Source organism: Eurosta solidaginis, chromosome 3 (assembly GCF_040869045.1).
Source record: "Eurosta solidaginis isolate ZX-2024a chromosome 3, ASM4086904v1, whole genome shotgun sequence".
Classification (NCBI taxonomy): domain Eukaryota; kingdom Metazoa; phylum Arthropoda; class Insecta; order Diptera; family Tephritidae; genus Eurosta; species Eurosta solidaginis.
The window spans coordinates 154,087,131-154,114,818 of NC_090321.1; the positions used below are offsets into that span (position 1 = coordinate 154,087,131).

The following is a 27,688-nucleotide window of genomic DNA, read 5'->3' on the forward strand; positions in this document are numbered from 1 at the left end:
GGACTACGTTCAGTTTTTGACTTTAAGGCAAAAACCAAAGGTTTATGATCCGTGTAAACAGTGAACGATCGACCCTCCAATAAAGAACGAAAATGTTTTATATTTAAATAAATAGCTAGCAATTCTCTGTCAAAAGCACTATATTTCATTTCTGCTTGTGAAATTTTCTTCGAAAAGAACGCGAGTGGTTCGGACTTGTGATTAAAACGTTGTTATATAACACCACCAATTGCAGAATTTGACGCATCTACCGTTGAGGATAATTTTGCATCTTTGTTAAAATGATTTAACAAAACCGTAATAATATTATATTCATATTTAGTTGTTTTTTGAGTAATATCTTTTGTACTAAACTGCATTTCTGCATGAATAAACCACGCTTCGGGGCAACTTGTCCAAAATTCTGGTAGTTTGACAGAAGTAGCACAAATCTCATTACCAATCCGATTGGTATATGGATTAATTAGCTCTTCAGCATTATTTTGCAAATCAATAAGTGAATCATTGGTGTTATGTGTGCGTGTAGAGATGTGTATGTCATGTTGTGGCGAACGAAACATTAAAAAAAAGGAAGTTTACAACTCAAACAGTTAACTTTTAAAGTTGAAATTTGAATTCAAACAGATTTAAAATTATATATAAGATAATTTAATCAAATATATATATATCTAATCATGTAATATAAATACATACATATGCTTCAAAAATTAAATTCAGAAATATATATTTACACATACACATCAATACATATTCATGTAATACATATATATATTAGTACAAAAACACCAAACTAAAAAATATAAAAATCAATTTCTTCTAAATTCCTTTTTTCTATTGCCTTTTATCAGTTTCCTTAAAATTGAATTTCGACCCCTGCCGTTGCAAATGTAGATGTTGTTGGTTGTTGTTTATTGTTGCTCAAACTCCGACAATAATGAAACGCTATCATCTTTCTCAACCAAGTGGTAGCTCACTGAACGCAATCTTTGAATTTTCTACTCCGAATTCAATTAAATACGCATTTATTTATGCTTCTAAAAATTGTTGGCTCATATTTTATAGTATAATTAACTGCTATATGACCATTGCTAAGACACACGCTCACTTGTTGTAAGTTTTTAACTGTTCGTGTGTCCTTGGATTGTTGAAGATTACTCCTTCCAAGATTAGCACAACTTCATGTACAGTGTTTAAATTTAATTATTGGGCTAGAAAACGAAATCAAGACCTCAACTAAACAGCGCAATGGAAACCATAACGAAAATATATATAGTTTATCACAGATTTCTGTATGCACTATGAAAACGAATGATTTTCCTAAATTTTTTTTGGCGTTTCCTGAATAGGTTCACTTTCAGTCAATATTTTTTTTTTTTTGTTAAACTAGGTATTCACAGCTTTCAACCATTGGAATAGTTTTCTTTGATGATTTATATCTTTGTATTTTTCCTTTCGCTTTTTCTTCCCGTTAAAATTTGTTTGCATATTTCTTTAGCACAACTTTTCCTCTTTTTCACTATTTTAATGAACATTTTAAGAAATTAAGGACAGCATCCTTTATCGATTCTTAAAATTTTTTCTTTTCTTCACTGTGATTCAAGCAGGATCGCCAAAAATGTAGCCACCAATCGTTTTTAAAAACCAAATTTTATTACTCAAAAATTTTCTTTTTTAAAACAAATGAACAAAAACATTCTTAAATCTCAATAAAATAAAAATGCAAAGTAATATTTAAACAAGTAAATATATAATAACGAAATCCCTACAATTATGTATTCGATGTTTTTTGCACTGCTTCCGATGAGGATGTGAACTCATTATTGTTTATACATGCATACATACACCTTATGCATACTTACACACAGAATTTATGTAAATCACCCAATTTCGTAATTGAAAAACGAATTGCCATTTGATATCAACGTCGTATTCATTATGCGGATGAATTCAAACTGTTTAGCTCCTGTTGGTAGCAAGCGTTTATATACCGTGGAATACGCGTGGTCTATAAATAATGATGCAACAAAAATCATTTGTACGAAAGTCAATGCCATTGGCTTCGAGATGATGAAATACTTTAAATTCGTTTATACTCTGCAGTAATTTGACAGTTAATCTTCCATGAAGGTCTAGTACCAGACTAGTAACGATATAAACGGTGGTTATTCTATACGACTTCGTGACACGAAAGACCTAACCCACCCCAAGGTAAAAATGTAATGAGTTGTGAAACAAATGTCCATAATTTTAGCGTAAACGGCGACCTCTGTGGTGTGGTGGTACGTACTCTGCCTACCACACCGAAGGTCCTGGGTTCAAGTCCCGGGCCAAGCAACATCGAAAATTTAGAAAAAAGTTGTTCCATTAGAAACAGTTTTTCTAAGCGGGGTTGCCCTTCAGCAGTGATTTGGAAAACACTCCTAGTGTGTCTCTGCCATGAAAAGCTTCTTAGTAAAATTTCATTTGCCAGATCAGATGTCGTTCGGAGACGGCATAAAACATGAAGCACGACGGAAATTGAGAGAGAAGCTCGGTCTAAAATCCCTTCGGAAGTTATCGGGCCTTGTATTTATATTTTTTAGTTCCAGTTTTGCATTAAACGGACAGATGTTAATATAAACCTTCCAGTGTCACCAATTTAAATAATAAAATTTTAAGGACAGTCTGTAATTCTCATATAAGAGCACTATATCCAAGATATAAAAAACGAAGAGGGTTCCAAATAAAGTCTGACACCCTTCTATTGCAGCACATTATGTCGGCTTTATTTTGATCGAATTCGGTCCCTGCACGTTTCACCAGATTACAGCAGGATTGTGTAGCAAAGCCGCTTGAACTGTTAATTAAAAAGAGGAGATTGTACCAAAATTCGCCCTTTTTTGTTGATTTTGAACACACATTTTTATAATTATTGATATTTCTAATTTGTACGCATATTTGGTGAAATTCTCGTTTAAAACATTTTATTACACTGTGCAACAACCGGCCGGGTATTGGACCCAACCCACTTTTTTGTACAGATTGAGGCTTTCGTAGACAAAATACTATCTCCGTTTTTCGAAGTTAGCCTCCAAAAAATAGATATCGGCTTTCGAAGTTCGAAATTTCACATTTAGAAATTTTTTTTTTTTGTTAAAGCGTTCAGCAAATTAAAGAAGTAAAAATGTGGTCGTGGTCCGCTCTTTTCCTTGAGAAATTTAGTATAACAGCTGTTATACGAGGTGAAGTCAGATAGTCCCATGATAGTGGCTACTACTTTCATGTCTGCACATACTCACCATTGGAATTGCTCGTACTCTAATTTTTCAAAAAAAGAATTCAGCCATTCAAATAAAAGAACCACATTTTTACTTTTTAATTTGCTGAACGCGTTAACAAAATAAATAAAATTTCGAAATGTAGAATTTCAAACTTCGAACGCCGATATTTATTTTTTGGAGGCTAACTTCGAAAAACGGAGATAGTACTTTGTCTACTTAAGCCTCAATCTCTACAAAAATTTGGTTTGGTCCAATACCCAGAAAAAAAGTTGATTTGTCGCATAGTGTTATTGTATCTTATTGTAATGCATATGGTTTTTTTTTTTTCGTTCGGTGCAAAGATAAACAAATTTTTTGGCGTTCCAATTCCAGAGCAAGCAACATATAGATGGCCCTGGGAAAAGCATGTACTCTCTAAATTTAAACCTGCTACAGTAAGCGATTGTCCTTGTGCTTTGTTGATTGTAATTGCAAAAGCAAGGCGTACAGGAAACTGAAAGAGCTTAAAATTGAATGGAAAATCTGTGGGAATCATTGGGATCCGTGGTATGGGCACATCTTCACCTTTGCTTTTACCGCCGATGTATGTTGCTTCGATTACATTCGGCATTAATTTCTTAACGCAGTCTGGTTCCATTGCACAATTTTGGCATGATTGGTGACCCAATTTTCAAGCCAGAAAAGAATCTTTTTAGGATGGTCATACTCTGTTCAGTGTGTCTCGTGCAAGGGATGGTTGCATCGGACAGGTTGTTCTGGGCTTGATCCCAAAACCCGACGTCCACGTAACTTTTATAAATCTTTTGTGGCTCCTTGCTGCTCACGCCCAAGGGCGTCCCGTAGTCTACGCCTAAGCGCCCCCCACTACCTTCCAGCAGCCTCGCTGCTCAGCAAGCCACAACAAGTACCCGCTGCTGCTCGCGCCCCACGGCGCCAACAACTCAAACAGCTGATACCACTCATAACTACTACCTTCGTAGTAGAGCTGGTAGCAATGCTGAGCATCAGCCCCTGCCCCCGTCTTCTTCTCCCCCCCTCTTTTCTGGCAGCAATCGTGCAGGTCAGGGAAACAGACTCTTAGTCCCTACCTCCGTTTGCACCGTCTGCCAGCACAGAATATATAGGTTTGCGACATCCGCTCAATGCAGCTCCTGCCTTGGGTGGTCCCACTTTCCTAGATGTTCTGGTCTCCGCGACGGCAACCCCTCGACGGGTTTCATCGCGCCGTGCTGCCAGGTCGCGAACCCAAATCATCCGGGTACCCCAATGCTTGCCCAAGGGCGCCCAGTCCCAAGGCCACAACAGCAATTGCGTCCTGGCCTTCCACAACCTAGGCGTAGTCACCCGTCACTTACCCCTAGAGTGGCGGCGTCACCCCTCATGCACTTCAGAATTCTGCAGTTAAACTGTAATGGACTAACTGGGAAGATTACGGAGATAGTCGATTTCATGAAGCGGCACAACATCCGCATTGCTGCGATTCAAGAGACTAAACTCACAGCAAGATCTGCATTGCAGACCTGCTCTGGGTATAATGTCCACAGGAAAGACCGCGAGGGCGGAAATGGAGGCGGCCTCGCGTTTATTATACACCACTCTGTGCAATATTATATATTTGATCCTGGCATCGACCGCAGGGACAATGTCTTAGAACGTCAAGGCCTATCTGTTCGGTCAGGCGATGCAAATCTAGAAATCATCAACATCTACATCCCTCCTGTCACCTGTTGCCCCAGTGGATCCCGCCCTAATATCGAGGCCTTACTCACTGGCAACAATCGCATTATCTTAGGCGATTTCAATGCCCATCACGACCTATGGCATTCAAACTTGCGGGCGGGCAGTAGGGGTGAGATGTTGGCGGATCAAATAGAAGAAACGACGTTCTGCACAATAAACGGAGACGCCCCCACACGTATGGTAGGAAGCTGTCATAGCTCGCCAGATATCTCAATCGTGAGCGCAGAACTCGTAAACTGCGTCAACTGGCAGCCGATGGTAACATTGGCATCCGACCACCTGCCCATACTTATTTCGTTCGAGCGTACCGCCGACTTCATCGTCACCGAAAAACGCACTTTCATAAACTTCAAAAAAGGAAAGTGGGAAGAATATAAATCTGCAACAGACAGCAGTCTTAGAACGTCAAGACCTATCTGTTCGGTCAGGCGATGCAAATCTAGAAATCATCAACATCTACATCCCTCCTGTCACCTGTTGCCCCAGTGGATCCCGCCCTAATATCGAGGCCTTACTCACTGGCAACAATCGCATTATCTTAGGCGATTTCAATGCCCATCACGACCTATGGCATTCAAACTTGCGGGCGGACAGTAGGGGTGAGATGTTGGCGGATCAAATAGAAGAAACGACGTTCTGCACAATAAACGGAGACGCCCCCACACGTATGGTAGGAAGCTGTCATAGCTCGCCAGATATCTCAATCGTGAGCGCAGAACTCGTAAACTGCGTCAACTGGCAGCCGATGGTAACATTGGCATCCGACCACCTGCCCATACTTATTTCGTTCGAGCGTACCGCCGACTTCATCGTCACCGAAAAACGCACTTTCATAAACTTCAAAAAAGGAAAGTGGGAAGAATATAAATCTGCAACAGACAGCAGCTTTGCTGCCCTCCCTATCCCGACTGATGCCCGCCAAGGGGAGCGTGCCTTCCGTAAGGTCATTGAATCCGCCTCGGCACATTTCATTCCCGCCGGGAGAATTCCCGAAATCCGGCCCCACTTCCCGGCGGAGGCCGCGAGCTTAGCGAGGGAACGCGACCTTATAAGACAGCTTGATCCAGGCGACCCCCAAATAAGGGATATAAACCAACGCATCAGATTGCTTGTGGACGAACACAAGCGGGCGAAATGGGAAGAGCACCTAAGAGGTTGTAACCTCTCTACCGGTGTAGGTAAACTTTGGTCCACCGTAAAGTCCCTATCGAATCCGACTAAGCACAAAGACAAAGTTTCCATCGCCTTTGGCGCTTTGGGGTGCCACAGGGTGGTGTCCTATCCCGACTTTTGTTTAATTTCTACATATCTAAGCTACCTTCACCACCGGAAGGAGTCACAATCGTTTCCTACGCCGATGACTGCACAATAATGGCCACAGGCCCAGGCCCAGAGATCGATGAGCTATGCAATAAAATAAACGGCTATCTCCCTGATCTCTCCAGTTTTTTCGCCCCGCGAAACCTGGCATTGTCGCCGACTAAATCTTCCGCGACCTTATTTACAACATGGACGCCCCAAATGTCGACCATATTGAACATCCACGTCGATGGCACTACGCTACCGACTGTCCTACACCCCAAAATCTTGGGTGTGACGTTTGATCAGGATCTACATTTTGGTGCGCACGCAACCGCAATTGTTCCGAGAATTCAGAGCCGTAATAAAATCCTCAAATCCCTCGCTGGCAGTACCTAGGAAAAAGATAAAGAAACGCTCATGACCACATACAAAACAATTAGCCAGCCGATTACGTGCTACGCGTCACCCATATGGTCGCCAAGCCTAAAAACTACCCACTGGAAGAAACTACAGGCCTGCCAAAATACTGCTCTCAGAATCGCCACGGGCTGTCTTCTTATGTCCCCAGAACACCATCTGCATAATGAGGCGAGAATACTCCCCATCAGGGAGAGAAATGAGATGCTGACCAAGGAGTTTCTGTTGAATACCCAGAAACCTGGGCATCCCAACAGACATCTGATTGACGAACCAGCACCGCCTAGGGGCCTAAGGAGTCATCTCCGTAAGCATTTTGAGGAAATACGGCACCTGAGAACCCAGCCGTATGAAGCGAAAAAACACAAGCAGGTCCTTGGTGAACTCCATAGACAGGCGTCGGACCTTTATGTCGGGAATTTCCCGGTGAATCCAGTACTTGAAGAAAAATATCCAGAACTCGCGGAAGAGGAACGCATACTCCCCAGGGAAACGCGTGTCACTCTTGCTCAACTCCGTTCTGGATACTGTAACAGGTTAAACTCTTACCTATCCAGAATCAACCCCGACATACAAAATGTATGCCCCGCTTGCAATGTGTCCCCACATGACACCAACCATTTCTTTAATTGTAATGTGGAACCAACGCCTCTAACACCCCTTTCCTTATGGTCCACCCCTGTTGAAACGGCAAGTTTCCTTGGACTCCCGTTAGAGGATATTGATTACAATTTGTGATCGGTCGCGGCTATTGGGTGGGGCGAGCATTGCTACAACAACAACAACAACCCAATTTTCAAAGTTAATATATGCGCAGTCATTCCAGGTGGTTCTAAAGAGTTTAGAAATTCAATTGGATAATTCACAATTTGATCTTCATCTGTAACTGTGTCGATCGATTTATATTTCGTCACTTCACCAGGAATTGGTTTTGAATGCGATCAAAAAAAAATTTTTATTTAAAATTATTAATTCTGAAATATGAAAAACTTTCTTCTTGATCGAAGGAACCTATAGGCAAAATTTCGTGATGAATGAAGTGTGGGAAATACGTTTCCATAGGAAACACACACAGAATTTATAGAAGATGTAGATAGACTGCAGCTAACAAATTTTTTTAAAGGCGGCAAATTACTATACGTCAAAAAGGAATAACAGCCAAACTCAACAATGCAGTCAAACTTAAAATAACATAAGTTTATACGGCAGCCATAGTTCTAAAAAGTCCCATTTGTAGGGAAGGTGCCACGCCCCTTTTGTCCCCATTCCACATTTTAGCTCCTTACCAATTTTCTTTATCCTACCATTACTACATCCAGAGATATGCAGTATGATATATTCCACTTGTATGGGAGGTGCCACGCCCCCTTATTCCCAATTCCACAATTTCTTGGTGATGTTAGGGATTGACCTCATATAACTCCTTACTGAATTTTAATGTTCTGGCAAGTATACCTTCAAAGTTATGCAGTACCAAAGATTCCATTTGTATGGGAGGGGCCACGCCCCTTTTATAAATCGAAATTATTTTTAGCCTACAGTCACCGACTAACTTTCAGCGAGTTCGGACGCGCATACAAGTGCTCATAGTAGTGTGTGAACAGTGTGTGAACAGTGAAAATAAAACAAAAACTAACTGACATACTCTCTATTATTCTTGAATATATATAAAAAAAAAACAGTTATAAGAACAACACACCTCTTACCGTTTCAATTTAACAAAAATGCGGCCATCACCTGATCCGCCCGACAAATCTGCAAACCGTTTCTCAATATTGAGTGAAATGGATACAGCAGACACATACACATTCCCTACACTAAAACCAAAAACCACGACACCCAACCAACCAAAATACATAATAATAACATCAAACAACGGTGAATTAGCCAAACTATCTCCTTTCGTACTAAAAAAGGGTGTTGATAATATATCAACCCAAATAGATGAAATCAAACAATTAAAAGACGGTTCCCTCCTTGTTCTGGCTCGGAACTCTAAAATTGCTGAAAAGTTCTTAAATACAAAATTCCTCTTAAATACTTACCCAATCACAGTTAAACTGCAAGACAATTTAAACACCATCAAAGGAATAATATATGCACCATGTCTCATCCCAGTAAAAGAAGAAGAGATAGTGGAAGAACTCAAAAGTCAAGGAGTTACTAGTATATATAAATTTACGCGAACTAACGATGGAAAAACTGGACCCACCGGACAGATCGTCGTCAACTTCGATCTTTATCACCTTCCAAAAACCCTCGACGTAGCATGGTACAAGGTACAAGTAAAACCATATTTTCCAAACCCAATGCGCTGCAAAAAGTGTCAACTTTTGGGCCACACCATAAACAAATGCCCTAACGAAGCTGCCTGTGAAAGCTGCAACCTACCACCCCACTCCCCTCATAACTGCACACGGATATTAAAAATAAAAACATTAGAAAAATGCTCTATGGGCGAAGCCCGTCGCAAATACAACGAAAAACAAACCCACACACAAAGCCAACTACCATCATACGCCAACATTACAAACCCAAAACCAAATAAAAAAACGGTACAAAAACCTACAACGCAAAAACGCCCGGCATCGCCTGCAAGAACTGATTCAAACAAAATAGTAAGATCTCAAACACCTGAAAAGAACTCCACAAAAAATAATAACTCTACTACAAACAGACAAAATACAACCTCCGCTATAATATCAAAAAAAAACGAAAATACCAACAAGCAACTACCGACCTGTTCCATTTATACTCACAACAACCAACCACAAACATACCCACTTACCAACGCACCACAGCAGCTTCCAAACAATTCCAACAACAACATGACACCCGCATACTCTGATCAAGAGACATATACAATGCAAATCCCTAACCAATCGCTAACAACTTCACAAACAAACCTAACGTCATCTCCTCTCACTCAAATAACACAACTACTATTAAATGAAAATAACTACTTCATACCGGTTTCAGACACTGAAGAAGAACCACAACTTTAAATTTAAAAAACAAACTAAAACTAAACCAAAAACAAAAAACCAACAAAAAAAAATATCTATTAAAAATAATATAAACATTATGGATTTTAAAATCGTACAATGGAATATAAAAGGATACTTCAACAACATCTCCGAACTTAATCTGCTAATAAAGGAGCAAACTCCGTCATTCGTTTCACTGCAAGAAACACACTGCAAATACAACTTTACCCCATTCCCTCTACGTGGATACGACTCCTATTTTCAAAACTCATCAACCAATACAACAGGCAAATAGGGTGTAGGTGTGCTTATAAAAGCCAAGATCCCACATAAACAAATCTTCTTACAAACCGATTTACAAATTATAGCCATCGAAGTCAATCTTAATATCAAGTTTACCATAATATCATGCTACTTTCCACCAGCGGAACAAATTCCCACAAAAGAAGTAATAGATTTACTCAATACCATTCAAACACCAACAATCGTTTTAGGGGACTTCAACAGCTGGAATCCGCTATGGGGTTCACCAACATACAACAATCGAGGCAAAATTATAGAACATATTATGAACCAAACGGACCTGTTCTATCTAAATGACGGCAGACCAACGCATCTTTCCACACACGGGACACTCACGCATGTCGATATTACATGCTGTTCAGCTAGCCTCCTTCCGATGACGAAATGGAATGTCTTAGACGACCTGTACCACAGCGACCATTTTCCAATAGTCACTACAGTTCAACTGACACAAACCACCAAAAAACAATACACCGATAAAAAATTTTTACTTAAGCTCGCTGACTGGGAGAAGTTTAGCAACACCGCGGACGAAGAACTTTCGACAAGACCAACCTCTAGTAACATAAACCAAGAAGCTAGTCATATTACCAAAGCAATAAGCACAGCAGCCAATACTTCGATCCCTCAATCCTCCCATAATGCCAGAAATCACGTCCCTTGGTGGAACAGCAACCTTGCTGATCTCCGAAAACAAAAAATGATTGCATGGGAAGCCTTTAAAAAATCTCCAACGCAACCGAATCTTCTTGTGTACAAAAAAAGAAACGCAGCTTTCCGGAGGGAAATGAAAACAGCAAAAAAATCCAGCTTCGAAGACTTCGCAAAAAGTATAAACATAAACACATCCTCACAAGAATTATGGAATAAAGTCCGAAAACTTACAAACCGGCACACACAATCAACAATAGCAGCAATTCAAACTCCACAAGGAACAACAATCGAACCACAAACAATAGCCCATCTCTTTGCATCCAACTGGTCCCAATATTCGAATGACACCAATTTTCCAGATGAATTTAATCAAGCCAAATCGTTGAATATAACACCTAACAACATCACCAACCCAACAGCAGTGAAAATGGAAACCAATATCTCAATGGACGAAATGTACTACACTCTAAAAAGCACTAAAGGAAAAACTCCAGGGTATGACCGCATTTCATATAATATGATTAAACACCTCAGTATTGCCACAAAAACGAGGCTCTTGGACCTTTACAATAATATCTTCCAATCGGGAATTATCCCCCAAAACTGGAAAACGGCAACCATTATTCCGATCGCAAAACCAAAAAAAGCCGTCAATCTTCTAGAATCGTATCGACCTATCTCTCTAATCTCGTGTTTGTCGAAATTAATGGAGAAAATAGTCGCTGCACGTCTAGTTTGGTTTACAGAGGCAAATAAGCTCATCTCATCTAACCAGGTCGGATTCCGACCAGGAAGAGGATGTACCGATGCTCTGCTACACATCGACTATATTGTGGCTAAAACGCTATCTGCACATAACCACATATCGATATTATCCTTAGACTTCGAAAAAGCATTTGATAGAGTGGGAGCTCATATCATCTTGGACAAACTTCACCAGTGGGGAATCGGACCCAAGATATTCAACTTTGTCAAATCATTTCTTGAGAACCGAAAAATCAGAGTCAAAGTAAATGGAACATACTCCAAACTATACCCTCTATCAAACGGGATTCCGCAAGGGTCACCCCTCTCAGTACTGCTATTTTCAATCGCATTTAACGAAATAAGCCATATCATACAAAAACACAAAAGCGTTAACCACTGCATCTACGCTGACGACTTATATATATTATGTAATACTAAGAGCAACAGCGAGGCGAACGAAGAACTACAGAACGTACTAAAAGAAATCAAATTATGGACTTTAAAGTCAGGTGCCAAAATCTCCTTAGAAAAAACCAAAAAACTACATATCTGTAAAAAACACAAATGCGACTACAATAGCCACTTAATACAGATAAACCAACAAACCATACAGAACGTTGATGAACTACGAATACTAGGGCTTACATTTACAAAAAGTTATACCTGGAAAAGTCACCTTCTAAAACTAAAAACAGATCTACTCCCTAGACTAAATCTGATTTCTTATTTGTCCTACAAAGGATACGTGCATATAAACACCCTCGTACATATTACAAAAACCATCATACTAAGCAAAATCGACTACGGCCTGTATATATACGGGTCAGCCTCAAAAACAACCCTCAACACAATAAAACCAACGTATCACAAAGCAATACGAACTAGCTTGTTTGCTTTCCGCACCACCCCGATAAAAAACCTATTAACTGAGTCCGGCTTGCCCACTTTAGAAGAACGGATTCACATAGTCAACAGTAACCTGGTGTCAAAAATTCTATTTTTAAATTCCTCCATAATAAGCGAAGACGTCAAAAGAATAGTCTCACATAAACGCACATTCAACATCACACCATCACTTCTTCGTATCATCAAGCTATGCAACGAATACAACTTGGAACAAAAGCCCAGCACACTTCGATCGTACGACGCAACATGGACTCTAGATACCAAATCATGCGATATATCACTACACACCTACAAAATGAGACCACCCCGAACTCAGTATTTCAACAATTGTTCCTGGAAAAGGCCAACACCCACAAAAATAACGGCTGGAAAATAATATACACCGATGGATCGAAAACGCAAAACAGTGTCGCTTTCAGTATATCAACCGATACTGGCGACTGCATCGGCATGAAATCGATGCTCCCCTTCTCTTCAATTTTTTCGGCGGAAGCAGAAGCAATACACGAAGCCGCACTATACGCCCTTCACAAAAAATCAAAATACGTGATATGCTCCGACAGTCTATCGGTCCTTCAGGCAGTCAAAAATCCAATCTGCAATAATTGGGAAACAATTAATCAAATAAGAGACTTAATAATAAAAAATAAGAAAAAACTAAAACTGCTATGGATACCGGGACACGCAGAAATTAGTGGCAACAAATACGCCGACGAAGCAGCAAAATTTGCTTGCAATGCACCAATAATACACACATCAAAAACCGAAAAGGTAGATGTAAAACGACACATCAGATCCATCATAATGGACAAACTACGCCAATCGCGAGCAAACTACAAACATGATCATTACTCGATAGTCAACAAAGATGGGACCGTCCCACAATACCCAACAAATATTCACGGCTTCAAAACTAGACTCTTCTCACGACTCCGACTTGGACACACTACAAACACTCACCAACATATCTTAAAAAGAGAAAACCAACCAATGTGTACAAGCTGCAATACCTACCAAACCTTGGATCACATCCTCAACCAATGTGCAAAATATCGCAACTTAAAAATAACGCTTTTCAACACGGACAACTTAAACAGCATCCTAAGTACACCTAGCCAGGATAATATTGAAAAAATTGCAAAATTTATCAAAACCATAGATATGATTATTTAAAGAACCAAAACCTTAACAAAAAACAAAAAGAAAAACAAACAATCATCAAAATTGAGCTGATGGCCTGAGTAGCCAATGCTCTTTCAGTTAGTTCTGATATTCATACCAGTACCTAACCAATAATAATAATAATAATAATAATAATATTTTTAGCCTAAAACATTCCCGTTGATCGAAGGAATCTATAACCAAAATTTGGTGATGATTGAAGTGTGGGAAATACGTTTCCATAGCGAACATACACAAGGAATTTGATTTTTATATGTATATATAGATTTCTTTTTATATTTAACAACTCAATGAAAATTTTTGAAAGAAACATTTGAAAATAAACATTTAAATAACTTGATAAATATTAAAACAATTCAAATTGAAACATGAGTTCAGTTGTATTATAGTTAAAATAAGAAGAACAATACAATAAAAGTACCCTTCAACAGGCATACCTACCGCGGGTATATTCTAACCCCCTAACCCCGTGGGGTGTCAACCTCTCCCTGTCCACCTTCGTCTCCGAAAAATGAGAAATGGCCCGGGTGGTTCCGCTATTAAAGCCTGGAAAACCAGCAAACAGGAGATTCTTATCGTCCGATATCTCCCCTATCGCCAGTAGCCAAGACACTTGAAGCCATTGTGGTTCCCTATTTCACTGCAAATTTGTGTCTTGCCAATCATCAGCATGATTTTCGAAAACTACATAGTACTACCACCGCTCTAAACGCCATTAACACGCAAATAAATTACGTATTAAATCAAAAACCCCACCATAGGACAGTACTCGTTGCGGTAGACCTATCAAAAGCTTTTGATACGGCTTCTGCTTAACTTCTACATATCGAAGCTGCCTTCACCACCAGAAGGAATCACTATCGTTTCCTACGCCGATGACTACACAATAATAGCCACAGGCCCAGGCCCACGCAACGATGAGCTTTGTAATAAAATAAACATCTATCTCCCTGATCTCTCCATTTTCTTCTCCTCGCCAAACCTGACATTGTCACCGACCAAATTATAGGCGACCTTTTTTACAACATGGCCGCGCCAAATGTCGAACATATTGAACATCCACGTCGGTGGCATTACGCTACCGACTGTCTTACACCCAAAAATCTTGGGTGGGACGTTCGATCAGGATCTATTTACAAAGCAAGTGGCCGGCCGATTGCATGCTACGCGTCCTTGATATAGACGCCAAGCCTAAAGGTTACTCACTGGAAGAAATACACATCTGCCAAAATACTGCCCTCAGAACCGCTACGGGTTGTCTTCTTATGTCCCCAGAATACCACCTACATAATCAAGTATTCCGCATTAGGGAGAGAAATGAACTGCTGAACAAACAGTTTCTGATTGATGAGCGATAAGGTTGCTCCCCGAAGGCTTTGGGGAGTGTTATCGATACGGTTACCGGTACGCTCCGGGAACACAGCACCATTAAGGTGCTAGCCCGACCATCTCAGAAATGCCACGGGCTTTCTTCTTATGTCCCCAGAGCACCATCTACATAATGAGGCGCGAATACTCCCCATCACCCCAGCGGGTTAGGGGGTCAGAATATTGCCGCGGTAGGTATGCCTGTCGTAAGAGGCAACTAAAATACCAGATTCAAGGGGCTGTGTAGCGCAACCTTTCAGGTTTCCAGAGCAATATATAGCTTATCCAAATCCAATTGACAACCTCACCTATCCTGTTTCACTAACAGACGAGGCTCTGGCGACCCCAAGCTTCTAAAGGAACTTGGGGGTGGGGAGAGAGGCGATGGCCTGAAGTTTAATGTGGCCACATAAATCGTTCCCGAGATGGTCGGGCTAGCACCTTAATGGTGCTGTGGTACCGGAGCGTACCGGATCTGTATCCGGCAAAGGACCATTACATCGATAACGCTCCCCAAACCTTCGGGGAGCAAACTTATCGCTACAACAACAACAATACTCCCCATCAGGGAGAAATGAGATGCTAACCAACAGTTCCTGTTGAATACCCAGAAACCTGGGCAATCCAACAGGTATCTGATTGATGAGCCAACACCGCCTAGGGGCTTAAGGAGTCATCTTCGTTAGCATTATGAGGAAATACGGCACCTGAGAACTCAACCGTATGAAGCCAAAAAACACAAGCAGGTCCTCAGTGAACTCCACAAACAGGCGTCGGACCTTTATGCCGGGAATGGCCCGGTGAATCCAGTACTCAAAGAACAGTACCCAAAACTTTCGGAAGAGGAACGCACACTCCCCAGGGAAACGCGAGTCACTCTAGCTCAACTTCGATCTGGATACTGTAACAGGTTAAACTCTTACCTATCCAGAATCAACCCCGATTTACAAAATTTATGCCCTACTTGCAATGTGTCCCACATGACACCAACCATCTCTTCAATTGTAATGTGGAACCAACGCCTCTAACACCCCTCTCACTATGGTCCCCCCTGTTGAAATTTGTGAATTTGTGATCTGTGGCACCTATTGGATGGGGCGAAACACTGCTACAACAACACCAGGTGGTGCTTTGCTAACATATACATAATATGCATGAAGTCCGCTCATTTTTTATTAGCAGGTTTAAGGCATTCGTAACCCATATACTTATATGATTGATAATTATAATATACCCACTTGCAGAACGACAAGTTAAGTTTTCAAATCAGAGTTAACCTGACATAAGGGGTTAAATTCATACTTGACAAATTTTTTTAATTAATTCTGAACTAAGAAAACAACCTGCCGTTCAGAAAGTGGGCCTTAGATGTTAACGTAAGCAGCCGAGCTTTCGCGTTTCTTCTATGTATATAATATTGTTGACGTTTTGCCATTAAATTGTTTAGTTTGCATACGCTATTTTTAGAAAAAATAACAAAGGGTTCGTAAAATACCACACACTTCTTATGGCTATGGCAGGAACATAAATTTTTTCTGATTCCTCTATTAAATAATGAATCATTACACAACAGATATTTTAGAAATATGCATTATAGTTTTTGGTAACGGTTTACAAGACGGTGCACCACCTAATTTTTATCAAAAATTATCAAAGGTGGTATCAAAAAACCCGTCCCGACCCCCGTTTTAAGAATTCGAAAGCCGAAATCGAAAATTTTATTTTTATCGAAAGGTCTTCACAAAAAACCGCAAACTTATCCCGAGGGTCCGAAATATGTAGCCTGATCCATGGTTTTTTTGCATAGTACACCTTTTTGCGTTGGCGGCCTTCGGCCGCGATTTAAAAAAGTAGGTCCGACACCGGTTTGGGGATCAAAACTAAATGCCCGCAGAACACCTTTCTGTGTGTGTATAATAAATCTAGCAAAATACAACAACCACATGAAAATTTGAACCGATTTTTTGCTTATATCTTGACAGAAATAAAAATTTCGGTAATAGTATAGTTGAGGGGTCGACGGATTATTAATACTGATGTCAAGAAGCGTCGGTTGACACCTCTCTCGATATTTTTGGTAGCGTATTAGCAGTCGAGCCCTCAACTAGACTATTACCAACTTTTGAAACACTACCTGTACAATTACACAACTTACACTTTTACTTACACTAAGGATACAAATTGTAGATAAAGAAAAATAATTATATTAACGAATAATTATGTTTACGAATATCGCTTCTTTTTTTAATCTCTTGGTTGGCAGTTTGCACTACCTTTTGTACTGTTTCGTCACCTGCTGAGACCCATTGACATTTGATTCAATGTTACCAGATAATTCGAAAATAATAAGACACATTACAAATTGAGCTTCTTAAGGCCGCGGCACAAAACAATTTTTCCCCAAAAATTCGGTTAACACAAGTTTATGCATGCCAGTAATATCGCCACAATCAACCTAGATTTTGCGTTTATAGATATGAAATATAACAACAAGCCTCGGATAAATACACTCTCTATTGATGACGACCATGGCAAACGTTTGAAGGACAATGAATTGAGGGCATGCACCTGGAACGTCCGCTCCCTGAATGGGATTGGTGCAGATGCCCGGCTGGTTGATGTCCTCGTCAAAGCAAAATCTGACATCACCGCTATCCAAGAATTGCGTTGGACGAAGCAAGGAAGAAAGAAGATCAAAAATTGTGACATATATTGGAGTGGCCATGCGAATAAGCGCAGTTTTGGCGTCGGATTCGTGGTGGGAGAGAGACTTTGTCGCCAAGTGCTGGCGTTCACGCCTGTGGACGAGCGTCTCGCCGCTATTCGAATAAAAGCAAAATTTTTTAATATATCATTCATCTGCGCCCATGCGCCGACAGAGGAAAAAGACGATGAGGTGAAAGACACTTTTTATGAACAATTAGAACGCACATACGAGCGCTGCCCCCGCCATGATATAAAAGTCGTGCTTGGCGACTTTAACGCCAGGGTGGGCAAAGAAGGTGTTTTTGGCCCTACAGTCGGAAAGTTCAGCCTACACAATGAAACTTCTCCTAACGGACTGAGACTGATTGACTTTGCCGGTGCTCGAAACATGGTCATATGAAGCACGAGGTTCATGCATAAAAAGATACATCAAGCTACATGGCTGTCTCCTGATCGAAATACTCGCAATCAGATCGATCACGTTGTGATAGACGGATGGCATGCCTCCAGTGTTTTAGATGTGCGAACGATCCGAGGACCTAACATCGATTCGGACCATTATCTCGTTGCAGCCAAAATACGCACCCGCCTCAACGCGGCTAAAAACAAGGAACAAAAAACACAAGGAAAACTAGACGTCGAAAAGCTTCAATCACAACAGACTGCCAATGATTTCGCAACTCGACTCTCACACCTGCTCTCTGAGGGCACAACTCATCCTGAAGGAATACAGGAGCAGTGGGAGCATATCTCCAAAGCATTTCATACTGCCGCCGAGGAAAAAATTGGTTACCGGCGGCCACGAAAAAACAACTGGTATGATGAAGAATGCCGCGTTGCAACCGGAAGAAAAGACGCTGCCTACAGGGCTACGTTAAAAGCGAGCGCGACAAGAGGAGTGTGTGAACGCTATCGTGAGTTGAAAAGGGAAGCGAGACGCCTTTTCAGGAAGAAAAAAGCAGAAGCAGAAAGGTGTGAGTGCGAGGAGCTTGAGCTGCTAGCCACCAGGAATAACGCCCGAAAATTCTACCAAAAAATACGGCGACAGACGGAAGGTTTTAAGACCGGGGCAAACTCCTGTAGGAATGAAAACGGCGACCTTGTAACTGATGTCCAGAGAGTGCTTAGATTATGGAGGGAACACTTCTCTGCTCTCCTAAATGGAGGCAGCAATTCACCGCGCAGAGATGAAGAACCCGATCCCGCAATCGATGATGATGGAATATATGTCCCCGCGCCCAATTATGACGAAGTTAGAATAGCAATAACCAGATTGAAAAACAACAAGGCCGTAGGCGCTGATGGATTGCCTGCGGAGCTATTCAAGTTCGGCGGCGAGGAGTTGGTAAGGAGCATGCAGCAGCTTCTTAGCAAAATATGGGCGGACGAAAGCATGCCCGACGGTTGGAATCTAAGTGTTCTTTGCCCAGTCGACAAGAAGGGGGATACTGCAAAATGCACCAACTATCGTGGAATCAGCCTTCTTAATATCGCATATAAGGTCCTTTCAAGTGTATTGTGCGAAAGATTGAAGCCCACCGTGAACCGGCTGATTGGACCTTATCAGTGCGGCTTCAGACCTGGTAAATCTACCATCGACCAGATTTTCACAATGCGCCAAATCTTGGAAAAAACCCGTGAAAAGAGAATCGACACACATCACCTCTTCGTCGACTTTAAAGCCGCCTTCGACAGCACGAAAAGGAGCTGCCTATATGCCGCTATGTCTGTATTTGGTTTCCCCGCAAAACTTATACGGCTGTGCAAAATGACGTTGAGCAACACCATCAGCTCAGTCAGAATTGGGAAGGACCTCTCCGAGCCGTTCGAAACTAAACGAGGTTTCAGACAGGGTGACCCCCTACCGTGCGATTTCTTTAATTTGATGCTGGAGAAAATTATACTAGCTGTAGAACTTAACCGCACTGGAACAATATACTATAAAAGCGTGCAATTACTGGCATATGCTGATGACATTGATATCATCGGCCTAAACACCCGCGCTGTTAGTTCTGCTTACTCCAAGCTGGAAAAAGCTACTGTTGGCAGCCATAATTTCGAAATAGTAAAAGACTTCGTTTATTTGGGAACCAGCATCAACACTAGCAACAACATCAGCACTGAAATCCAGCGAAGAATCAATCTTGCCAATAAATGCTACTTTGGACTAGGTAGGCAATTGAAAAGTAAAGTCCTCTCTCGGCGAACGAAAATCATACTCTACAAGTCACTTATCGTACCCGTCCTGCTATATGGGGCAGAAGCATGGACCATGACAACAGCAGATGAAGCGGCTTTGGGAGTGTTCGAGAGAAAAGTTCTTCGAAAGATTTATGGACCTCTACGCGTTGGCGATCGCGAGTACCGAAGAAGATTTAATGATGAGCTGTGCGAGCTATACGCAGACATCAACATAGTCCAGCGAATTAAAACGCAGCGGCTGCGCTGGCTAGGCCATGTTATGCGAATGAAATATGATGCTCCGGCCAAGAAAGTGTTTCTATCGGAACCCGCCTATGGAAGCAGAGGTAGAGGGCGGCCCCCACTCCGTTGGAAGGACCAGGTGGAAAACGATTTAAACTCCCTTGGTGTGACCAATTGGCGCCGGTTGGCGGAGCGAAGGAGCGACTGGCGCGCCTTGTTGGACGGCCATAACCGTTTAGACGGTTAATCGTCAATTAAGTAAGTAAGTAAGAATGTGTTTGCGAAATTGAAAAGTGCGCTGCTGTACGAATGGCTCTGTGCAGAGTAGCTGCTTCCTTGTTGACGTTATTCAACTTTTTAGCTTCTACAATGGTTTGGCAGTCTATTGTTTGAAATTTGGACCAGTCTGCTTTATCCGTTTGAAATTTCGGTTTGGGGCGAGCAGAGGTTGAGCTGCCGACCGTGAGTTTTGTGATTACAGGGAAGTGGTCACTACCGCGTAAGCACTCTAATGTTGATGAAGTGAATTTTGGGGCAATTGCGGCCGAGCACATTGTAACATCTACGTTAGGCAAGGTGCACACGAGGCTACGCGTCATAGACGCTGCAAGCGAAATTTGTACGCTTTGATGCCGAACACATGTATTTGAATGGAGAGCTGCATACGAGGCGTCAGCTGCATGAAAGCGACAAAGCATGAAATTTTCGTGTAGCTGGGCGTACAGCAATGTTGGTCGCTAGGCGTAAATACGCCTAGAAAAGAGCAAGAAGAAGATGTTTGTTTACAATTTTTCGTTTGCAAACTTGTGTGCTGTGCTTCTGTTGCTATAATTATATATTGAATTTATTTCATATAAAAAAATATAAAATGGTCGACGCGACTAAATTCGTTCAATTGGTTGAGAATTATCCTTGCCTATACAAAAATAATTTAGCAGAATATTCGAAGAAAGATGTTACAGAAAGAGCCTGGGAAGCAATTGGTGTGGAAATGAATTGGTCAGGTGTGTAGATTTTGGATTTCTTTTTATAAATAAAAACAAAGAATATGTCTAAATAGATCTAAATTTATTACACTCTTCCTTACAGTGCCTGATTGCAAAGAAAAGTGGAAGAACTTGCGAAATGGCTATGTAAGAAGTCTCAAGCCATCTCCTAGTGGATCTTCTACTAAAGCGAAGAGGCCTTACTATTTGCACGACATCATGCAATTCGTTCTTCCATATGTAAAACCAGTGCATCATTCTGAAAATACCAGCAACATTATAATATCAGAAATGGAAGAACAATATTTGGATGAAATTAAAAATGGATCAATTGTTGACGACAACTACAGCGATTGTGCCCCCACGAAGACAGGGTCTTTGATCTTCAACAACCTAGAATCACATCCAGCCAAAGAAAGCAATTTTGAACCAACATTTAGTGCCAAGAAAAGAAAGAAAACAGCCCGAGATGAAGTCGATGTGGCGGTTCTAAACTACCTTAACACAAAAAAGGGAAATACAACTTCGGAAGATCCAAAAAGAAATGTTTCTAATGAGCTTACTTCCCGACGTAAGAAGTCTTTCTCTCGAGAATTTGCGCACATTTAAAATTCGATCTATGATGCTGCTAGAGTAGCTTTTAAATGAACAAAGGGCACAATCTGTCAGGCGGGAACTGTTTGATCCAGCAACGTCTTATGGCCAAAATATAGAAGTCTGCACCCCAGCTCCTTCGCCCGATGATACTCCAACCTATACTCCAGTACTATTTGAAACAATTGACTGTGAAAATGAAAGAGCCTTTTACACAAACGAGTAAACTTGCGTTTTTGTATATTATTTATTATATAATTATACTATTATTTAGATGTTAGAATGGGTATGTTTTCAATGGGCTGATCTCATAAGTATCTTACTACATAGAAGTAGTCATGAATTAGACGATACAATAGTAAACGAAAAAAGTACCAGTGTTACAAGTGGATGCTAGTTTGAATACATGTACACCCAGGGAAGTAAGTATTGGCACAAGGCCTTTTTGCGGTTTTCACCTAGTTTTGCTTTAGAAAAATAATTATATAAATATATATATAAATAAGATGGACTAAAAAATCACATGCTTAAAATGTTTCCCAAAATTTAGAACAAGTTTTTGAAATCGGTTTGCATAGTTTTCGTTCTACAATTAATTTAAGTTTTATTTAAAAATAGTGAAAACAAAAAAGGAAGTAGCTGAAACAACTTGCAATTAATTTTTGCTGCTATAATTTTATTCGCATGTGTACACATAGTTCAAACTAGCCTCATTCACAGAACAGATCGATTACTATTCGTAATATTTTTTGATATGAATTATTATTCACTTTTTTTCAACTATTTGAATTAAATTTATTGCAATAAATGTTGTTAAATGGAAAGTAAAACAGTCTAACAGTTTTTATAAACAATAATTCCACTGCCAGGGCAAAGAAACATTTGGCAATAAAAAATAATTGCTTAAATAGTGTCGTGAGTTTTGTGGGGCAGAATTTTCCATTATGTTTACATTATCGAACTCTGGCAGAGTACTTGGGTTCCGTTGAACTGGTTGCTGGTTTTCGATATCGGGAAGGAAGGTCGTGTATGATATGCCATCTTTTTTCCTTATAAAATTATGTAGGATACAAGCACTTTGTATAATTGAAATGATTGTTTCGTACTTTTGGCATCGTATAGGTGTTGAGAAAACTCCAAATTTTTTTACCATCATCCCGAAACTGCACTCTATGTTCTTCCTACCGCGACTTAGGCTATAATTAAATATGCGCATCTTGTTGACAATGTTTCTTTCCGGATAAGACCGCATAACATTTTTCCTTAAAGGAAAGGCGTTATCTGCTACGAAATAATATGGAAACTTATTTCCACTGTCGTCATGCGGTAGTTCCTTTGGGGATGGTAAATTATTGTAACTTTCTAACCAACGTCCAAACGTCGAAATTCTAAAAACTCCCCCGTCGCTATTTCGTCCTGCAAATCCGCATTCTATTGATGTAAATATCCCGTCGGCATCGCAACAGGCAAGTAATATTACTGAATGGTAGTTTTTGTAATTGAAATTAGCTGAACCCGAATTTGGATATTTTTGAATTCGCACATGCTTTCCGTCGATAGCTCCTAAGCAATTTGGCAGCTGCCATAGATCAGAGAACCGTCCCGCAATACTATTCCAATGCTCCTCATTTGGCAACGTCATATAACAATCTTTTAATGAATTCCATATTGCTTTTGTTGTTTCTTCAATAATTACTCCGATTGTACGTTCTCCTCTTTGAAAATATAAAGCAAGCGCATTGAACGTGCATCCTGTAGCCAGATACCTAAACAAAAAGTTATAAAGAATTTAGACCACGCACATACACAACAACATGTTCGCCACCAACTCAGTAGTGGCCCCAATTCAAAGATACTCATATCTAATGAAAAGCTCCGACTTAGAAAATATTCCTATAACAAATCGAATGTGTCACCAGAACAGGGTAGATGTTGTTGTAGCAACACCTAATACTAGGATTTTCAACAGAGTTGGACGACAAAGAAATTACTGCTAGATTTGTTGGTTCTACATTACAATTGACTCGGTGGTGTATGTCATGCGGATTACATGACGCATGCCGGGGTGATTCTGGATAAGTAAGAATTTACTCTGTAACAATATCGAAGCTGAGCAAGTGACAAGGTGACAAGGAACTCACTGGGAAGTGTTTAATTACCCCAGGTCCCGGAAAGTTTTGGAGGGACTAAGCACTATTGAAAGTACTTTAACCAGATTATGAAAGGCGAGATGGTATCGGGCCCTGGAAATGTACGTACTTATCTGCAACGTTTGGAAATGCGGTTTAAGCCAACTGTGTTTAGAAACCTTTGCGGGCCAGCGCGTATTTATCTGGATAAAACGGTTTTCAGTCGGGAAATCCCGGCTTAGAAAATTTCAGAAGCAGCTTGTTTAGCATATCATTTCGATCTTCAACAAGGAGGAGTTCGTGTTATTCAGATGTCATAACCAAGCATTCCATAGCAGTTATGAGTGTAGAATTATGGTAGGCCTGCAACTGTATCCAGTGGAGGTTATGTAGATCGGAAGACCATACTGGTGGCTCACAAAAAAGATCGGTCGGCCAATTGCGTTCTACATCGTCAAAGGTGTTGCTTTGTACTTTCCCCCAGGTGCTGCAAGCGATTTGGTGTCGCATTTCTACGCAGCAGTTTAAATGGCCTAGGCTAATCGCCCGATATCTCTCCTGTCGACAGTAGCCAAGGCGCTTGAAGCCATTTTGCTCCCCTACTTCAAAGCAAATTTGCAACTAGCCAATCATCAGCATGGCTTCAGAAAACTACACAGCACATCCACCGCGTTAAATGCCATTAGTACTCAAATAAATTGCGGATTAAATCAAAATCCTCATCATCGGACAGTACTAATTGCGTTAGACCTGTCAAAAGCTTTTGATACGGTCAACTATGGCACGTTACTGCTAGACCTGGAAGGGTCTCCCCTTCCTCTAAGTCTTGAAAGGTGGACCGCAAATTATCTGTCTGGTCGGCTAGCATCGGTGCAATTCAGGAATGCAACATCCAAACCAAGAGGAATTAAACAAGGTGTGGAACAGGGTGGTGTCCTATTCCCTATGTTTAACTTGGAGAGCATGCAACCGCAATTGTGCCGAAAATCCAGAAGCGTAATAAAATCCTCAAACCTCTTGCCGGCAGCACTTGGGGTAAAGATAAAGAAACGCTCATTACCACTTACAAAGCAATTGGTCGGCCGATTGCATTCTACGCATCCCCGTTATGGTGGCCAAGCCTAAAGGCTACTCACTGGAAGAATTTACAGGCCTGCCAAAATACCGCCCTCAGAACCGCTACGGGCTGTCGTCTTACGTCCCCAGAACACCATCTACATAATGAGGCGAGAATACTCCCCATTAGGGAGAGAAATGAAATGATAACGAAACAGTTTCTGTTGAATACCCAGAAACCTGGACATCCCAACAGACATCTGATTGATTAGGCTACAACGCCCAGGGCTTAAGAGGTCATCTCCGTAAGCATTATGAGGAAATAAGGTACCTGAGGACACAGCCATATAAAGCAAAAAAGCACAAACAGGTCCTCAGTGAAATCCACAAAGAGTCGGACTTCTATGACAGGAATTGCCCGGTGAATCCAGTACTTAAAGAACAATACCCAAAACTAGCAGAAGAGGAACGACCACTGTTAACACAACAACAGGAGAAACGCACTCTGCCTAGGGAAACGCGCGTCACTCTAGCTCAACTTCGATCTGGATACTGTAACAGGTTAAACTCTTACATATCCAGAATCAACCCCGACATAAAAAATGTATGCCCCGCTTGCAATGTGTCCCCACATGACACCAACCATCTCTTTAATTGTAATGTGGAACCAACGCCTCTAACACCCCTTTAATTATGGTCCACTCCTGTCGAAACAGCAAGTTTCCTTGGACTCCCGTTAGAGGATGTTGATGGCGATTTGTGATCGGTCGCAGCTATTAGGTGGGGCGAAACATTACTACAACAACAACAACAACGTTACTGAACCTTTTCCGAAAATGAGGCCCTACACAATTGAATCCCGTACATTGAATGAAACAATGTTATACACATACCTTAATGTTACCATAAGCCGTTCCTCAGGAGGGACACTTTCACGCATATTGGTGTTTTCTTTCTGTATGGAAGCACCAACGAGCATAACCAAATCCTTGAATGTAGCTTTTGACATGCGATAAAATGTCCGGAACTTTGTATCATCCTGAGACAACTCCTTTGCACATACAAACAGACTACAATTAACATTTTTCTGAATATATGGATGTGCCCAATATTTTCTCTTTGCTTTCTTTTCCTTTCTGCGACCAAGGAAATTTAGCAATACCAATTCTTCGTCGCTGGACATGTTTATGTTGACCGATACAAACAAAAATTGTTATTGAAAACCGTTTGGAATTGAAAATTCTTTTTTTCTCTTATGCGCGGTGGTGAAAACTTTTGTTTTTAATTTTATACAAAATTAACTTTTGTATAATGGCAATTATACAGCATAAATAAATTTTTGTAGCGACGCTTGTAAGTAGCTACGTATGCAGATCTTGAAGCGTAGAGGAATTGTAGCTACATAAAATACCTTGTACGCGTCTATGACGCGTAGCCTCGTGTGCACCTTGCCTTAGTTAGAGTTTTGTGCGACGAGAAGTGGGTTGGCGCATTTTCGTTCAGGACGACGAGGTTCTCTGTGAGAATTAGATCCTCTAGTGTCCTTCCTCTCTGATTTGCTACATCTGAACCCCATAGCTGACTCCACGAGTTAAAATCACCTGTTATAATGACGTGGGTGTTGAAAGTAGGAACTAATCCCCTTAAGTCATCCAGATTGAAAGTTTGCTGTGGAGGGATGTATACACACACCATAGTAAATCTGAAGCCTAAATCGATTTCAATGGCGATTGAACAAAGTCGCGACTGAACAGGGATATATTTGTGTGTGATGTCTTTTTTGACAAGGACCGCGATGCCTTGTTTGCCAGAGCTGTTATGAGGTAAATTGTGGAAATAGTGTGTTGCATGGTAGGTGCGTTTCCTGCAGCGCTATGAATGATGGGGATTGCTCTTTGATTAAGAGTTGTAATTCGTGTGAGTTATTGCAAAGTCCTTTGATATTCCATTGCAGTATGCCAAAGTGCATTTGGTAAAAATGAGCAAAGGTTTTAACTAAAACTAAAAAAGAAAAAGAGGGGAGGAGGGGGTTATTTCGACATCTCAACATCCGAGTCCGAAGATCCCGGGAATGTTGAGTAATAGTCGTTTTGTTCTAAAAGTTGTTTAGTGATGTTTGTGATGGGAGAGAAGGTAGATGGTGCTGACTGAGCCCAACTAGCTTCGTTGTTTGCGGTTGTTGATATTGGGGCTGAGTCTGTGGAGGTAGTTGTGGTGGTGTTGTCGCATTCGGACAGTGATAGTGCGGTTGTTAAGGTTATGCTTTCATTCGAGATGATGTTAACTGTTGTTGGTTTTCTAATATATTGGGAAGTTGGTGCTGCTGAGGTGTTGGAGAAGGTGGTGGTTGTGGTGTTGTTGCTATCGGATGATGATGGAGCTGCTGTTTCTTTGGATTTGAGATCAGTAAAGGAGAATTTATTGTTTTCTTTAGATAGGGTGCTAGAAGTACCTGGCTTATCTTTGACATTCGAGGTTACTGGAGGAGTGCTAGATTTATTAGCGGATGTTGGATTTAATTTTGTAGGGTGATTTTTGGTTGCGCCAGCATAAGAAGTGGGTGATGAAGTTTGTTGGAATTGTGCGAGGTATTGTGACCTTGCCTGCTTTAGTGTGCATTTTTGTGGAGTTTTTATTTTCAGAATTTCTTTCTGTTGTATAAATTTGGAACACTTGTTTGAATTGGAGGGGTGCTCCTCTGCACAGTTGGCGCACTTTGTGCGTGAGCAATTCTTGTCGCTATGGAGAGGTAAACTGCAATTTACACATAGGGATCGTTTTTACAGTACTTTGCTGTATGTCCTAATAACTGGCATGTTTTGCAGCGCATGGGGCTGGGGATGTAACTTTCACTTTATGCCACGAGACATCGATAGACTCTGGTAATTTATACAAATCAAAGGTTAGTAACACCACACCACTTTCTT

General features: G+C 40.9%; 3 protein-coding genes across 5 annotated transcripts in view; 1 reads left to right on the top strand and 2 right to left on the bottom strand.

The window, feature by feature from the left end:
* Positions 1-17,172, bottom strand: part of GTPBP1 (GTP-binding protein 1) — an 86,631-nt gene extending 69,459 nt beyond the window's left edge. The window contains exons 1-2 of one of the 3 annotated variants that reach the window (XM_067773331.1): positions 17,034-17,116; positions 1,860-2,005 (exon numbers count right to left, since the gene is read on the bottom strand). The gene's annotated coding sequence lies outside the window, so the exon portion shown is untranslated. Of the gene's footprint in view, positions 1-1,859; positions 2,006-17,021 lie in introns of all 3 variants that reach the window. The other 2 variants (XM_067773329.1, XM_067773330.1) reach the window with 2 other exon arrangements.
* Positions 17,173-20,492: 3,320 nt separating this feature from the next.
* On the top strand, positions 20,493-22,285 carry LOC137246692 (uncharacterized). The gene is made up of 2 exons (XM_067777708.1): positions 20,493-21,000; positions 21,086-22,285. Exons 1-2 carry the CDS (start codon positions 20,865-20,867, stop codon positions 21,589-21,591), a joined length of 642 nt encoding a protein of 213 aa, XP_067633809.1. The 5' UTR covers positions 20,493-20,864; the 3' UTR covers positions 21,592-22,285.
* Positions 22,096-25,727, bottom strand: LOC137246691 (putative nuclease HARBI1). The gene is made up of 2 exons (XM_067777707.1): positions 25,655-25,727; positions 22,096-23,342 (listed from the first exon to the last, which is right to left on the bottom strand). The coding sequence occupies exons 1-2, from the start codon at positions 25,699-25,701 to the stop codon at positions 22,421-22,423; spliced, it is 969 nt and encodes a 322-aa protein (XP_067633808.1). The 5' UTR covers positions 25,702-25,727; the 3' UTR covers positions 22,096-22,420.
* Between the last annotated feature and the right edge of the window lie 1,961 nt (positions 25,728-27,688).